The sequence below is a fragment of the Octopus bimaculoides genome, chromosome 10 (genome assembly GCF_046866305.1).
Source record: "Octopus bimaculoides isolate indiv1 chromosome 10, ASM4686630v1, whole genome shotgun sequence".
Taxonomy (NCBI): Eukaryota; Metazoa; Mollusca; class Cephalopoda; order Octopoda; family Octopodidae; genus Octopus; species Octopus bimaculoides.
The window spans coordinates 30,070,907-30,085,274 of record NC_142937.1 but is presented as its reverse complement, the minus strand read 5'-3'; the positions used below and the strand labels follow the sequence as shown (position 1 = coordinate 30,085,274).

The window sequence follows — 14,368 nt, the reverse complement described above, 5'->3', positions numbered from 1 at the left end:
CGTGTGCGTAGTCGGAAAAGCAGTGGTGACCAACTTTTGACATCAAACGGACCGACAGCTGCTGCTGCCATGGTGATGATGCCACAAAGACTGGGGCACACTGCACATATGAAGTATAAACAGAAACCAGGAGAATGTTATCGGGCAAAAAGTAGACTCTTGTCTTTCACATTGTTTAAACGAAGGAAGTGTTTACTAATAAACTGGATACATAAAGACGGACATTACTTCACACACACACATATATATATATATATATATAAGGGCCTGAGAGGGCAGAAAGTTGGGGTTTTTCCAATGCACCACTCAATTAGAACTTTAGGCAGACTAATATAGAAATTCATCAGGTATAGGAAATCCGGGTTTCACAGTGGTAAAACCATTTTGTGGGTTTAGCGAAGATAATTCGAAGAAGAAAAAGAAAGACTCCAGCCCATCTTTAATGACCATTTACAACTGCTTCTCTACAAACTCTACTTTCAATGGCAGCTCACACAAAAGTGAAAATTTATTTAATATTTGCGATTTTAAACGTTAGCGTGACACTTCTTCAGACCTGCACCAATGGTGCACTCTTACATTGTGCATCAGCGAATGTAGGGGCACCAATGTACACACACAATTTTAGAAGTAGCAGAGGGACTCAAGGTTCGAAAGTTTCGAGCGATGGCACATATGCGTAAGCACACATTGGTGCCCCTTTCGCCACTCGATCTTGTCCTCATAACTTTTAAAACATGCATTAAAGAAAAACTAAAAAAAAATACATTTTTGAGGGCGATTATGCAGATAAAATGTCGGCAAAGACAAGTCTTTAGGAGGAGTTTTGAATCGTTCTATCAACACAACTCACATCCGCTCCGACTTTGTTTTGCGGAAATTAAATTGGCTCCACCAATTTCCGTGATTTCCCAGACTAATATTCTATGTTTGAACATCAACATTACATAATCTACAAAGTGTCATTTGAAAAATATGCAATTTAAAAGAGTGTTATGAGGCAACAAAGCCATGGGAGTAAGGAGTTAGCAATCTACTTATGAAGGAAACAAATTCGGGGCACTAAACTGTAGTTATGCCTGTAGATTATAATAAACAGCGTAGAATACTACAGACATTAGTAATAGGCCTAAATGTTCGTGCAAAAATTCATTTCAAACTTCGACAATCACTTTGGCACGAAACTGTAGGCCCCTAAAGAACTCCAACCAGTTGTCTTGGATCTCTCTCTCTCTCTCTCTCTCTCTCTCTCTCTCTCTCTCTCTCTCTCTCTCTCTCTCTCACACACACACTGTCCGTGTGTGTCTTAAATCTAAGACTAGATTATTCAATGCATATCTTGATGGCGTGAAACATCTCTCTCGTCCAAATCTGTGTCCGTTTTAAAAACGTGTAGCAGAATTCCGGCACTATCATGCTATTAGCTGTCAGAAGTGAAAGTGCTCACTGCCTGCTAGTGAAGTGTCTGTCTGTCTTCCTGTCTGCCTGCATGCCTGTCGATTCTTTGGCTACTGACAACTAATACCATGACTGGCCGGAGCGAGCTATATGTCTGTCTGTCTCTCTCTCTATATATATATCTATCTATTACTCGAAAGTTCGCGCTAGCTAGTCGTGAGTGGTCGATCCTATTATTTTTAAACTTCAAACTTCATTTGTTTTCTATTTTGATAAATTCTCTCTGTTGAAAATTATATTTTTATATTTTAAACGACTAGCTAGCGCGGACGCGCGAACTTTCGAGTAATAGATAGATAGATAGAGAGAGAGAGAGAGAGAGACATATAGCTCGCTCCGGCCAGTCATGGTATTAGCTGTCAGTAGCCAAAGAATCGACAGGCCAGCAACAGGCATGCAGGCAGAGAGCACTTTCAATTCTGACAGCTAATAGCATGATAGTGCCAGAATTCCTTTATTCTTAGTATTGTCTGCGAGTGAAATGTTTGGACGGTATCGACGGAAAGGAGCCAAAACAATCGCGCGCGCGCGAGCTTTTCAAGGAGGCCCCCTCCCAAGGGCAACGAACCTTACCCGTCCCCCTTCCGTGGCATCTCGTGAAAACGGTGTTGCTCTATTTATTGTATCCATTACAGAAATACAACTGCATCGCGTTTGAACTGTTGAAGCAGTGACAAAAGACATACACTATTGTTTTCACATAAACTGTATTTTAATTTTGTTTACACACACACACACACTCGCTCGAGGCCTTAAAGCCAACAGGTTTGGGGATCCGATGATACGCCATAAAACTAAACCCTTTATGGACGTGAAACCTAAGGTAGTCCCATAAACCAGCCATATCTAACTTTATATATATATAAAATTTATTAATAAGGTTAGAAATTGATATTAATCAATTAAAACCAGTGGTCTAGCATATTAAAAAAATCCGAAGATTAAAATTATATTACATACAAAAATAAGAGGAATGACCAGCAAAAGTGGACTCCTATATGCTAGAAATAGATGCCGAATCATCTAACCACGAAAAAATATTTGTATGTTTATATATATATATATATATATATATATATACATACACACGCACACACACACACGTATTGAGTTCATGACTCCCGTTTGAAAAACAACCAAACGTACTTTGTGTGAGTGTTTAATTTAAAATTATACAAAGTTTAAAATCATACATGATTTTTTTTTTCTTTTTTGCCCTGGGCAACAAATATTAATTCCCCAAATCCACACGAACATAGCATTCGTCGTCCAAGTCTGACAAGAAATGAGTAGCAGTAATATACCAACATATCCATTTTAGCGAATTCTACCTATCTATCTATCTATCTATCTATCTATCAACGCAGGAATTCGTACACGCGTTTATATATATACTAGTTCATAAATCTATATGCATATGAATGTGTGTACGTGTTTAAATAGATAAATACATTATAAATACGTAGATATAAATATACATATTACATATCGTCATTATTTAACGTCCATATGCCCTGCTGACATGGGTTGGACGGTTTGACAAGATCCAACAAATCCTAGGACTGCATTATGCCCCAATGTCTGCTTTGGCTGGGCTTCTATGGCTGAATGCCCTTCCCAATGCCAACCGTTTTACAGTATGTACTGAGTGCCGTTTTCCATGCAGCCCACAAGACTGAGTGAAGACAGAGAGAGAGAGAGAGAGAGAGAGAGAGAGAGAGAGAGTGGCAGCTCTATGCCAAGAGGTGAGAGGTTATAATATGCGACCCAGGATAGGTTTCCTGCTGCAGAAGAGGTACATGGTTACACATATTATAGAGGAGAAGGTGGGAGTGTTCAGTGATGAGCTGGAAAGAGATTAAACAGTGGAGATGAGGTGTCAGGATGGACCTCAAAGTACCATGTGAGAAGAATTAAGGGGAGAAGAACCAGGTGTGTGGGTAAGGAATGAGTGAAGGGGTAACTATAATGAAGAACAAGTGTTAAAGGATGATAAACAGGCAAAGTAGGAGAGAGTAAGTGACAACTGTAGAGATTGGAAGGGCCGAGTAGTGGATGTAGTGAAGGGTAGATAAGGGGGAGGGTGATCAAAGATATACACAAGTTGGGGGTGTAGGGTAGAGTAGAAAAAGATGGGGAGAAAAAGCAGCAGATAATGGTAATAATGACACAGTAGATAGGGGAAGGAAGAGAGAGGGGGGAGATGAAGTGATGACTTGTTGAAGGTGATCGATGTAAAAAGTGAATAGACAGGACAGTATGAAGAATGAAATGTGGATAAGAAGTGAAATGGTTCCGGGTCATAGTAAGAAGGGTCAGTGGTATGAGGGAAAAGTTAATGAAGTCTGCAGTTCTGCTCAGAATTAGTGGCATTACACTGTAGAAGGAACCTGTGGAAGAGGTAGACCCAAGAAGACATGGGATGAGGTGGTAAAGCATGAACTTTGAACGTTGGGCCTCACTGAGGCAATGACTAGTGACCGAGACCTTTGGAGATATGCTGTGATTGAGAAAACCCGACAACTAAAGTAAGATCACAGTCATGGCTGATGGCAGTGTTGTATGTCTGGCCCATTTAAGAGTACTTTTGAAGCACCAGGTGATATGATATGCTTGAGAAGACCTGTTGAGTCAAGTAAAACCAAAATTGTAGCTGTAGTCGGTGCCCCCAGACTGGCTTCTGTTCTGGTGGCACGTAAAATGCATCATCTGAACGTGGTCAATGCCAGGCCCGCCTGACTGGCTCCCGTGCAGGTGGCATGTAAAAAGCACCATCCAAACGTGACTGATGCCAGTGCTCCTTGACTGACTCCGATACCAGTGGCACGTTAAAAGCACTATCCGAATGTGATCGATGCCAGGGACACCTGCCTGGCTCCCATGCCAGTGGCACATAAAAAGCATTATCCAAACGTGATCAATACCAGGCCTGCTTGACTGGCTCCTGGGCCAGTGGCATGTAAAAAGCATCCACTACACTCTCTGAGTGGTTGGCAGAAACATTGCCAGATCAGATTGAAGCCTGGTGCAGCTGCTAGCTTTCCAGACCTCAGTTAAACTGTCCAACCCATGCCAGCATGGAAAACAGACGATGATGATGATATATATCTATATATATAAAAATGAGAATGTGTGTCTGTCTGTCTGTCTGTGTGAATCCCTAAAACTCGAGAACTACGCAACCAATTTCATTCAAATTTTACACATGCCTTACTTAGGGTTCCAGTTGTGTTTTAGTCAAAAAAAAATATTAACTTCTTGCAGAGTTCGAGCACACGGCAACATAATATCTCCTCCACTATTTAAGTATTACGTGTCAAAAGTGAAACAAAAACACTGTCAAATACTTTCACTTTAAAAATGAAACTATTCCACTAACTGAAACAATCACATTTCGATACTGTAGTGACAGATACTTTCACAGAGAGAGAAAGAGAGAAAGAGAGAGAGAGAAAGAGAGAGAGAGAAAGAGAGAGAGAGAGAAAGATGTACATGTATACATATACATGTATATGTATACATATACATGTATATGTACACCATTTCGATACTGTAATGACAGATACTTTCAGAGAGAGAGAGAGAGAGAGAGAGAGAGAGAGAGATGTATATGTATACATATAGATGTACACGTATATGTATATATATATATATATATATATACATACATGTATATGTATACATATGTGTAGATGTATATATATATATATATATAGATGTACATGTAATATGTACACATATATACATATATACATGCATACAGATATCTATACATATATACACCCATCACACACACATACACATGCACACAAACACACACATTAGTCATTTGTTTTCTTATCCAAAACTACGTCAAAAGTACTGAATGGATCTTTATGAAATTTGGAAATTATATTCTTTGCATAACGGCCATAACTCCCATGAAAATTCATATATTTTTGATGTTGATGAAATTTTAACCCGAACATAACAGATGAGCATTATTTAGAAAATGATGTCACACGTTATCGAGGCTACCATTCTTTCTGGATGTGCAAAAGGGGATGACGTCTTTATTCCAAGAATTCCTCTTACTCCATCAGGAGCAGACATTCCTTTTACATTCAGAAGACTACAATTCCCCCTTCGTGTGACTTTTGCCATGTCCATAAACAAATATCAGGGTCAAACACTGTCTGTAGCTGGTCTTCTCTTGGAAGAGCCATGCTTCTCACATGGACAACTGCATGTTGGCTGCTCAAGAGTGGGCAGCAACAAAAAACCTATTTGTATATGCTCCGCAAGGGAAAACAAGGAACATAGTTTACAATGAGGTGTTATAATCACAACAGCAAGAAAGTATGTACATGATCACCTTCTTTTACGAAACTTCATTGACTTTCATATATTTATATTGATATACATATATATACGTGTGTTTGGGTGTGTGTGTGTATATACATCTCTATATATAAAGATGATGCGTAGTCTAGACAGCGTTTTTAGATTTCATTATTCTCTTTAACCCGGGCAACGCCGGGTATTTCTGCTAGTATATATATATATATATATATATATATATATATATGTATGATGGATTATCTTGTCATGAATGACAAATGAAGGTTCAGTGAAATAAAGAGTTAATCATGTTCTATGGACATGAAGGTGTCTCCTGAGGTCTGTTGGTTCCTTGCAAACCTTTTGGCAAATGGAACAAGTAGAGGACTCAGTTTGCTTGAGAGCTGGTGGATCATTTACTATGTGTTTTCTTGAGTGGACAGCAAGGCCTGCTTTGTTTCGTGCCACAACACCATAATGACAGGTAAGATTTCCATTTAGAAGAGCAGCGTTTTGCCAGCAGGCCTTCATATATACATAAAAGGTATGTGGCCTAGTGGTTAGGGTATTGCATTCATGATGACTGGATTGTGGGTTCAATTTCTTGAGCAAAACATCTCCTTTCAGTTTGTTCCAGTCCACTCAGCTGTAAATGAATCACCCTGCAACAGACTGACCTTCCAATCAGGGGAAGGTGTTGGCCTGGTCCACCTAACCAGCAGGGTGGCACCGTACAAAAGCTAAAACAATGTAAAGTGCATTGTGACCAGCGATGTATAACAACATCAGATAGTTTGGTTGATCATATGATCGCATGATATATACATATACAAGACAGAAAGTGAGATACAGAAATACAGCTGTGTGTGTGTGTGTGTGTGTGTGTGTGAGTGTGAGTGTGAGTGTGTGTGTGTGTGTGTGTGTGTGTGTGTGTGTGTGTGGTACCAACTATCATCAAGCAAATTTTCTATCTTCTCTGAAAGCAGGAATAATTTCAATTTCTTGTACCCTTGTTCATCTTACATTAAATAACACGCCACTGGCCATTCAGATTTACTCTTCATTTCATAAAAGTATGCAAATTACCTAAACCACAAGTGTATTCTACTTTTTTGTACATGCCGAAGTGTCTTATTCTGCTGGGGGTATGGTAGGGCATCTGCTGTGTAGATGATGCCTTATGAGGTAGAAACATGTCCACGGCTGACCTATTGTCTCCAGATAATGAGATAGTCTTTTCTTTAATAGCATGTAAGAGGTGTAAAATATATTACCATTAACTTTTGGCACAAGGCCAGTAATTTCAACGGAGGAGGTAAGTTGATTACAATGACCCCAGTGCTCAACTGGTATTTATTCGATTGACCTCAAAGGAATGAAAACTTAAGTCGACCTTAACAGAATTTGAACTAAGAACATAAAGACAGACGAAATGCTGATGATTCTACCAGCTTGAGGCCTTCACTGTTTCAGATTTAGGGCCATCAGATTTGATGGGAAAGGATTAATCTATACCATATTTCCCAATACTCGGAAGGTACTTTATTCTGTCAGCCCCTGGAGGAATGAAAGGAAAAGCTGACCTTCACGGTGTCTGAACTCAAAACATAAAGAACCAGAGAAGAAGTTGTAAAATATCTTAAAAATCTATATTCCATGGTGCAAATATTATCTGCTCCAGCAGGCAGAAATGTTAGCATGCCAGGCAAAATGCCTAGAGGTATTTTGTCTGCCGTTGTGTTCTGAGTTCAAATTCTTCCGAGGTCAAATTTGCCTTTCATCCTTTTGGGGTTGATTAAATAAGAACCAGTTATACATTGGGGTCAATCCCTTTGTCCATCCTTGTTTGTCCCCTCTATGTGTTTGGGTGTCAATCTGAGGACAAGTACTGAGAGTGATAAAAATCAAACAACCAGTCAACATCATGGTGTTTGGAGTTATCACAAGTGATGGTGACGTTATGCCTCCATTCATCATCCCACACAGCTTCATACTCAACACGGAGGCTTAAATCAAGTGCCTGACGGAAGTTGTGCTCCCCTGGGTCAAGAGGGTAGGTGCTGGAAGACCCTTGTCTGGCAACAAGATTCTGCAGCATGCCACACAAGCCAGTCATGGCTGTCAGACAATCTCTGCAACCACATCCCCTCTAACATCTGGTCACCTAACTCCCCAGACTGCAACCCCCTTGACTATAATGTATGGAGCACAGTTGAGCGGAGACCAACAAAGCTCCTTGTAACACCAAAGATGAACTGAAGGCAAGGATTATGGCAGCATTCACCAACTTAAACAAGGGGAACATCCAGAAGAGTTGCAGGAGATTCTGAAGTCGCCTGGAGGGCATGGTTGAAACCAATGGCAATTTTATTGAATAAATTTAGTCTTTAGTATTTCCAGATATTTTTATGCAATTTTGGTAAATATACCTGTTAAAATGAGAAGTCAATGTTATTTTCATTTTTGCATAATTTAGATGACAGTTTATTCCCCGCACCCCGGATATATAAAATCATAGACGTGAGGTGGTCTAGGTTGCAAAACAGTTTGCCAGAGTAAAACCAAATGTCACTGAAGAGAAGTTTATTTCTTGAATGAGAAAGGCATGCTTGCCTTTACTGCTGATGACAATAAAGGGACAGAGAAATGCTATTATGAGAGTTTGTTGAATGGTGAGGATGGATGGGAAAACAAGGTCTACCTCATGTGGACCCAACAGAAGGACTAGCAATTCAAGTCGGCAATGGTTCAGTAGATAAATTAAGATGATGAAGATGAGAAAAGCTGCAGGTAGATCAAGTGAAATGCTGAAAATATCTAGCAAAGCAGGATTCATGCTAATTAGCTAAATAGTTAATCAGGTAAAAACAGGAAGCTGATACCCAATGACTTATGTAGTGATATCATCGTAATCTTTTAAAAGGAAAAGGGAGGTGCCTGAGAGGAAATTACAAAGGCATCACATAGTTGGACCAAGTCAGGAAGGTCAGAGAGAGAGTGTTTGGAGAATTGATCGGAAACAGAATTAGCTAACATGAAATGCAGTTCAACATTATAGTTGTGACAGATGAGAGACAACTGCAGAGGAGTAAGCCAGCCACTTTACCTAGCATTCATTGACATAGGGAAGGTCTTTGATAGGTTACTAGTGTCAATAACCTGGGGTAAAAAAAGAAATTAAGAGTAAATGATTGTAAGGGTTGTATAAAGCTACAGATAAGCTGCACTCAGTAAAAGCATGATCTGGTGAGGAGTTCAATGACGAATTTAGCACAAAGGTAGAAGTCCTTTAAGGCTCAGAACTCCTCCTGCTTCTGTATATTATAGTCCTCCAAGCCATAATAGAGGAATCTGATACCAGCTGTTCAGGCTAAGAAGGTTGGCTTTGTGTATGGCAGTATGCAGAGGCAATAAGCATCAAGAGCCCACTAGAAGTAGAATTTCTTCACCCTTTTGCTATGATATTTCTGTTGAAATGCTTTTGTTTCAATTAATCTTGAGAACAATAAAGAATTTACTAAAATGACAGTCATTATTAAACAGGTGTGTAGAATATACAACAACATGGAATGAGTGATGAATATTGAACTTAGGATGTTGCATCTCACACAAGAAATGACAAAAGACTATTTTGAATAGACATTTCTAGAGTTGGTAAAGAACAAATCAGTTTGCAATGAAACACACATTGAAATGTTCTAAAAAGGCTGGCATCTATGTGTCTGTGTATGTATACATATATATATATAGGGTGCAACCTTGGGCAAGTGTCTTCTACTATAGCCTCAGACTGACCAATAACTTGTGAGTGGATTTGATAGATGGAAACTGAAAGAAGCCTGTTGTAAATATATATCTCTGTGTATATGTGTGTGTATGTGTGTGTGTGCGTGTGTGTCTCCCACCACTACTGAACAACTGGTGTTGGTGTGTTTACATCCCTGTAACTTAACAGTTCAGCAATAGGGGTTGATAGAATAAGTAGCAGGATTAGAAAAAAATAAACACTAGGGTCAACTTTTTAGACTAAAATTCTTCAAGGCAGCACTCCAGCATGGCCACAGTCTAATGATTGAAACAAGTTATCAAAAAAAATAAAATGGGTGTTTGTCTTTGTAGTTGCATTCTTTCAAGCCCACCTTTGTGGCCACCATCCCCCACATATTTCACCTCCCTACACTCATCTACCTGTTGCTCATCATCATCTTTCACTCGTCTCTCCTTCATGTACTCATCATCTCTTGACTTTACTCCAGTCTCTACATCTTCCTATCACCTGTGTTGCATGCAGAATGAGAAACCCTCCTAGGGCATCCTCCGGAAAGATTTCTCATTGAACAGAGGACGTGTAAAGTTATAAGGTACTGTTAATTCCATCTCACAAGCTCTTGGAAGAGAGGTGCACTGAGAACCCCCACCCCCCACAATAGTGTAAAGTGGATGGCAAACAAGCAGAGAAATTGTAAGGTTAAGAGATATCTTCAGTCCTGTCTTGTGAAAGATGAAATAACCTCTTGGGTGTTGATGCCATGAAAAAAAGGCATCCAGGACACTCTGTAAAGTGAAGGGCATCCAATCACAGAAACCAAACTAAAAGACATTTAAAAGCACCAGCGTACAAGGACAAAGATCCCAAGAAGAGAAAACTCAGACCATGAGGACCTGTCAAATTGATGCCTGCTTAGGAAATGGGGGTCATGTGGTGATATGTAATATTGGTTTCAAATTCTGGCACAAAGCCAGGAATTATGAGAGAGGGGAGATCAATAACATTAACCCCCAGTACTCATCATCATCACCCAGTGTTTTAAATCCGGGTTTTGTCCCCATTGATGGGAGTGGCCAGATCTACCTCAATGCCATAGCAACCAAGGTAAGCAGGTGCAGCCAACCCCAAACTTTGAGCTGGCTGATGCCCATTCTCCTTTGCTATCATGAGGCTGTTTTGGAGCTGGATTTTCTACAGGGAACATGCCCTTGCTTACCTCCAACCTCAGTTTCTAGACATGAGTGGTACCAAGACCAAGGCCTCCACCACATTTAAGAAATGTGGTGGAAAAGTAGCTCAGGAAGGCATGAGACCACCGAGGCAATTTGAACTCGGAATTTGAACTCGGAATTTGAACTCAGGACATAAAGACAGACAAAATGCTGCTAATGATTCTGCCAGCTTGCTTGTTGCTATGATGGTACATAACATTATCTTCATCAGCTTTAATGTGTCTGCAGTTGATGCTAGCATGGGTTGGACAGGATCTGATAAGCAAGAAGATTGTATTGAGCTCTAATGTCTTTTGGCATGGCTTCTACAGCTGGATACCCTTCCTGGTGCCAACCATTTTACAGAGTAGACTGGATGCATCTTTTTGTAGCACCAGCACTAGTGAGGTTGCCAAGTAACTCACAAGGCAAGACTAATCAACTGAATGAGGATGTAGTATTGATGCTAGAGTACGATGGAGTGGGGTGTTGCTGTGGAGGAGGTACATGGCTGGAGAAATTGCGGTGCATAAAGAGAGGATAACAGAGAATCAAGGATGGGTGGAAGACATATATATATATATATATATATATATATATATATATATATATATATATATATACACACACACACACACACAAAGCTTTGTATGAGAGAGAGAGGTGGGGTAAGGGAAGACTTTTGAATTCTAGCACATCCCATATGATGGTTTCTGTTTAACCAATTTCACTCATAATGGTTGGGTTGTGGCTATAGAAAATATCCTTGCAAGGTGCCTTGAAGTGGTGGGATTGAAACCACTGTGTGTGTGTGTGTGTGTGTTCACTCCTGGTCACATGCTATATATGGGGCAAACTACGTCTTTCTATCTACCTATTGAAATATCTGTATTTATCAAGCTATCTAATGTTAGGTCTACTATTTTATTCTTTCACTTGTTTCAGTCATTTGACTGTGGCCATGGTGGAGCACCGTCTTTAGTCGAACAAATCGTATTTATTCTATCGGTCTTTTCTGCCGAACCGCTAAGTTACGGGGACGTAAACACACCAACATCGGTTGTCAGAAGGGGGGGGCAAACACAGACACACATTTCCCCCATATATATATATATATATATATATATATATATATATATATATATGACAGGCTTCTCTCGATTTCCGTCTACCAAATCCACTCACAAGGCTTTGGTCGGCCCGAGGCTATAGGAGAAACTTGCTCAAGGTGCTACGCAGTTGGACTGAACCCGGAACCATGTCGTTGGTAAGCAAACTACTTACCACACAGCAACTCCTGCGCCGAATTTTTTTATACGTACTTAAACATTGATATCCATGAACTTTGAAAACTTTTATAGCCATAAACCTATTACAGAAAATCCAATCTCCTCATAACCTACCTTTTATTACATTTTATCTTATTTCATCTTCCTCGTTTACCTTTCACCTCTCTTACTAACGACGTCACCCTCTCATCTTACCACATTTTATATGTGTATATATATATATATATATATATATACACACACACGAATCCTTCCTTGCTTTCGAAGAACATTTAGCTATTCGATTAGTAGAACTACTCAAAATTAACAGGTAGCTAACTGAATATACACTTATGATACAATTAATATAATTCCCGGAGTTTATCAGCAAGACAGAAACAGAATGTGACGGTGTACCTTTAAAGCTAAGCTACATCTAACGACAGACGTCCACGGAGTATCCGTCTGTGTAATTTCCTTGATAAGCCTTGCGTTGACCGGAGGCTATGAATAGTAGTGCAAGACAATTCTCAGAATGAGAACCTGGGATACCGTAACCTCCAAGTGAACTTCTTAACCACTCGACTATGTCTGCGTCTATATAACACACGCACAAATATTATATACACACACACACACATATATATATATATATATATATATATATATATATATATATATATATATATATATATATATATTTATGTATGTATATTGTATGTGCGTGTGTTCCAAATTAACGACGAGATTAACAACATAAGAGACAAAGTGAAAACGATATTATATCACCACAGTATATTAAATGGTACTGACTTTTCTGTTGTCCCAGAAATGGAACAGAAAATGGTGAATGTTAAATCGCGAGGAATTGGAACGAGAAACACGTAAATCCACATATACACCACTATCTATCTATCTATATATATATCTATATGCATGTATGAGGAGCCGGAATTGTCAAGTGAGACGTTAAACAACAGGCAAAAATAACAATGTTGCAATGGGCCACGTCGTCCAACCCACTCACCAAAAATAACGAGCAGAACTCTTTGGATGATGGTGGCTAAGTATAAACACCAAATACATACAACATATATCTCTGTTTATAGAGAGACAGACAGACAGACAGAGGCGTATAACAGATTCAGCAAGAATAAGGTGAATGTAATAATATTTGAACCACAAACTGCTACCAACAACACCAAGACAAGAACAGAAAAATTATGATGATATGATGTGAATGTAAACATAAACACCAAATAGTCACTACCGACACATTACACACACACACACACACACACACACACACAACATACAAACATATATAATATAATATAATATATATACACACACAGAGAATGCATACATATGCATCTGTGTTATATTTTTGTGTCTGTTTGTGCGTATATAAATATATATTTGTGTGTGTGTCTGAATTATACATACATAGATGAATACGTAGATAAATAAATAAATGAGTAAACATAATTTAAAAACCTTTGCAGGCGTTATAAAGTTTCACTTGATGCCATGAACCCAGAGGTCGATGTTGAAGAGGAAGAAACATGCCGCCGCCGCCACCACCACTGCTGCTTCTCATCCGCTGGTATTTTCCTTTGACTATATATATATATATATATATATATATATATGGAGAGAGATAATGAGACGAATTAAGGGTTGGTGAAGTCCTTCAACGGCGCCACCACCTCAGAGAAGGTGGTGGCGGCTCTAAAAGAGTCACCTGCCAGGCTTGCCACAGACTTTCGGTTTCTTCTCAAGGAATTTCACCCACACCCATCCACACACAACAAACAAAAGTTTGCTTGTGTTGTGGGGTGTACTTCGGTGCTTATTACTGTTGTTGTTGTTGGTACTGTGTCCGTGTTTGTCCCTCACCAGCGACCACCGTAACGACAACACGGCAAGAGATCAGCCATTTTTAAATACACCAAAACATATACACACACACGCGCGCATACACACTACACATACACATACACAATTTCACAGCTACTACACACACGCAGCTCGTTGTTGGATTATATACACTCACTCACGCAAACTGAACGTTCTTAATACGCTTACAACACATTCATAGTCACATACATTCCTACGTGTTTACATACGCATACACACACAAACGCGCACATACACGTAGATGTAGACAGTTGTATAGATACACACACATACAGGTAGATGTGGAAGGAGAGGGAGGAGGATAACAAATGTATATACGAAAATATATATACGTATATATATATATATATATATATATATGTTATGTTTATTTTATGCCTGAATATTAACCATACACTAAATGTGAAATATACATAGACTGA

At 39.3% G+C, this 14,368-nt stretch overlaps 1 protein-coding gene across 1 annotated transcript in view; it reads right to left on the bottom strand.

Moving 5' to 3' along the window:
• LOC106883914 (DDB1- and CUL4-associated factor 6) overlaps positions 1 to 13,994 on the bottom strand; it is a 54,215-nt gene extending 40,221 nt beyond the window's left edge. The window contains exon 1 of the mRNA XM_014935052.3: positions 13,524 to 13,994. Within this exon, the coding sequence (XP_014790538.1) occupies positions 13,524 to 13,626 (103 nt within the window). The 5' untranslated portion in view covers positions 13,627 to 13,994. The remainder of the gene's footprint in view (positions 1 to 13,523) is intronic.
• Positions 13,995 to 14,368: the final 374 nt, after the last annotated feature.